Here is a 2,596-nt window from a genome sequence, read left to right on the forward strand (position 1 = left end):
GTAACTTGAAAAAACTGACCTCAAGTGACTGTTACATACTAATTCTCATCGGTAATTTTTTCTCCTAATTCTGACATAATAAATTTCTCTTGTAATATTGATAAGAGTGTGTATGAATTTGTGCCCTGTGGTTACTGGACACTGGTTTGTGCATACAGTGCTTCAGTTGGTAGAAATGGGCCAAAAGTGATACTGTGATTTATGCATGGAGTCTGTGATATGTGAGCAGCTTCCATAGCCCGGTCACAGTTACAGACTAACCCTTAAACCTATATTTAATTTATTAGATTATAGGGACTTGGAAGCTGGGCCAGTTGCCAAAACCTTTGCAGTTATTGCAAATGCTGAGCTTGATCTAAGTAAAATGTGCAGACCCTTAGTCCTCTTCTTAAGTCAACTGGCTTGTAGGAAATAAGCTTTGAGGCTGAATTCTTTTATCATCTTCTTTGTCTCTGGTGCTGTGATCAAATTACTGAGAGGTGGCATGGCCTAATTAGTGCTTTCTTGAGTGTTTTGATATGATGATGAAAATTCATGTACAAGTTGCATATACTGTAACTTACTGTGCTAAGACTGGTTATTACCTTTTTACAAATACATCGAGGCCGTGTCCACGTGTCAGCTCGTGATCTCCCCTCCAGCTGCTGTGTCGCCTGTGTACCAGGTTGTGGGTTTCTCAATGAATTTCTTGTCTTATTTGATAATTTGGATTTATTAGTGGGAAGAATGATCTGTCATTAATACAAAAAGTATGAATAGTGGGATTTGTCTGTAGGCTTCATTTTGGGGCACACTTTTTCATATGGGGTCAAGCATTGAGCTGGCAAGTTCTATGGTGTTCTGGGTTTCATTTAAGTAAATGTTTTGGAACTTTAGCGCTACCAAGCAGCATGTCAGCTGTAACTTGAAGTATTGTCTTCATGTGTTTGCACTTGCTGCTGTTTGACAAACCTGAGTAAATCAGAAGACTCAGTCCTTGTGCCATTGCTTGTAATTCTACAATGCTAAGCGAAACTGGAGGCTAATGTGTAGTGCTCAGCTCGTTCTGGTGTAAGTGCTAAGGAGCAGCTGCACTGAAGTTAGAGATGGGAGAGCCTGTTTCTTCTCTGCGGTCATCTATTATAACCTTCATAACCATTTTTTTTTTCTGTTATGAAACTGCTCTCTTGAATATCCTTATTCCACAGAGATTTTGCTTAGTTCTTGCTGTTGCATTTTGTTGAAATTTGATCCCTTTGAATGTTGTAGCAGGTCTGGAACACCAGGCAGCTCTATTGTGTGTGTCTAATGATGTTGAGAATTCTCTTTCCTGTGGTGTGAAGAAACCTCATACATAATTTTGCTTGTAGTGTTTTTCTTGACTTACCCAGAATTGAAGAATGGCTTTTGGCTCTGGTGGCCAAACCCCACCAAATAAAAAAAAAAAAAAGACCTTCAGGAAATGGCCAGCAAGAAGTAACCCCTTGTGGCTTAGTTCTGACATACTTGTAAAACTGAAGAGAGGGGGCTGGGGGGTGGGGTGGGGGAAGACTAGAAAGAGACTAGTAGTTTTGCCAGTGCTCTGGAAGTTAGAGCTTTTCAATATGCACAGCTGAGGTCTTTGAGCTTGTTCCTCATCTGTTTGTTCAAATTCTTCCCCACATGTTCATCTTTCATTGCATTGTGTTTCAACTATGCTGTCTGAAGCCCAGCTGCTTTTAAGAGCATCTGAGAATGGTGGCGTAGCTAGATGGCAAAATGCTGGTTTAAACCTTCAAACGGTAGGAATAGATGTACAGTGTACATCTTCTTCACTAGATTTAGTTCCTGCACTTCAGATGAGTCTTACTAGTTCACAAAGTGATGCTGAAAGTTTGATTTGAACTTGGAAACTTTTCTTAAAAAAACCCCAAACAAACCCACAAAATAAACAACAAAAAAACCCCCAACCCCCAAACTTGTAACCAAAAAATAATTTGTCCTTTGACTGTTTTCTATAGGAAACAAACAAACAAAAAGCATAATAAAAAATGAATGACCGTAGTTGAGTGAATGGAGAATCCTTTTCCTGTTACAAAACTTGGGTGCTAGTCCGTTAAAATTTTTTTAGAATATAGCGCTTGCTTTCATGTCTACGCTGAATCAAGCTCTTTAAAAAACTAAGATGTGGTTTGGTGATAGGGATTTGTAAGACAATAAATTGTATTTGTGAAGTCACTTTTTTCTCACTTTTCTTCAATATGCATTTTCTTTTCTCTGCTTCATTGTTTCTGGGAAAGAATGGTTCAACAAGTTCCAGAAAACGTAACTTTTCCAAATGAAGAAGAAAAGATATTGGAGCTATGGAAAAATCTCAATTGTTTCTAGGAATGCCTAAAGCAATCAAAGAATAGACCTAGGTAAGAATCTGCTAAAAGCTTGAGCAACTGTGTGTGACAATGCAAAGTTGGCTTAGCTGTAATTACTTTTTTTTTTTTTTGCCTCAGTCCTGTTAATGACAGCTGTTGCCTTTGCAGATAGTAGTCTTGGCTAGTCATGTCAGTTACTGCTTAAATTTCACTTTGTGAAGAATCGGTAGTGTACAAACAGTAGTCATAAACCTGTAATTTCCTGCCTG

At 38.5% G+C, this 2,596-nt stretch overlaps 1 protein-coding gene across 1 annotated transcript in view; it reads left to right on the plus strand.

Annotated features, from left to right (window-relative positions):
* The first annotated feature begins 2,259 nt into the window (after positions 1 to 2,259).
* Positions 2,260 to 2,596, plus strand: part of IARS (isoleucyl-tRNA synthetase) — a 103,041-nt gene continuing 102,704 nt past the window's right edge. The window contains 1 exon segment of the mRNA XM_009881289.1: positions 2,260 to 2,378. Within this exon segment, the coding sequence (XP_009879591.1) occupies positions 2,260 to 2,378 (119 nt within the window).

This window comes from Charadrius vociferus, unplaced genomic scaffold (assembly GCF_000708025.1).
Source record: "Charadrius vociferus isolate BGI_N301 unplaced genomic scaffold, ASM70802v2 scaffold550, whole genome shotgun sequence".
In the NCBI taxonomy this organism is placed as follows: domain Eukaryota; kingdom Metazoa; phylum Chordata; class Aves; order Charadriiformes; family Charadriidae; genus Charadrius; species Charadrius vociferus.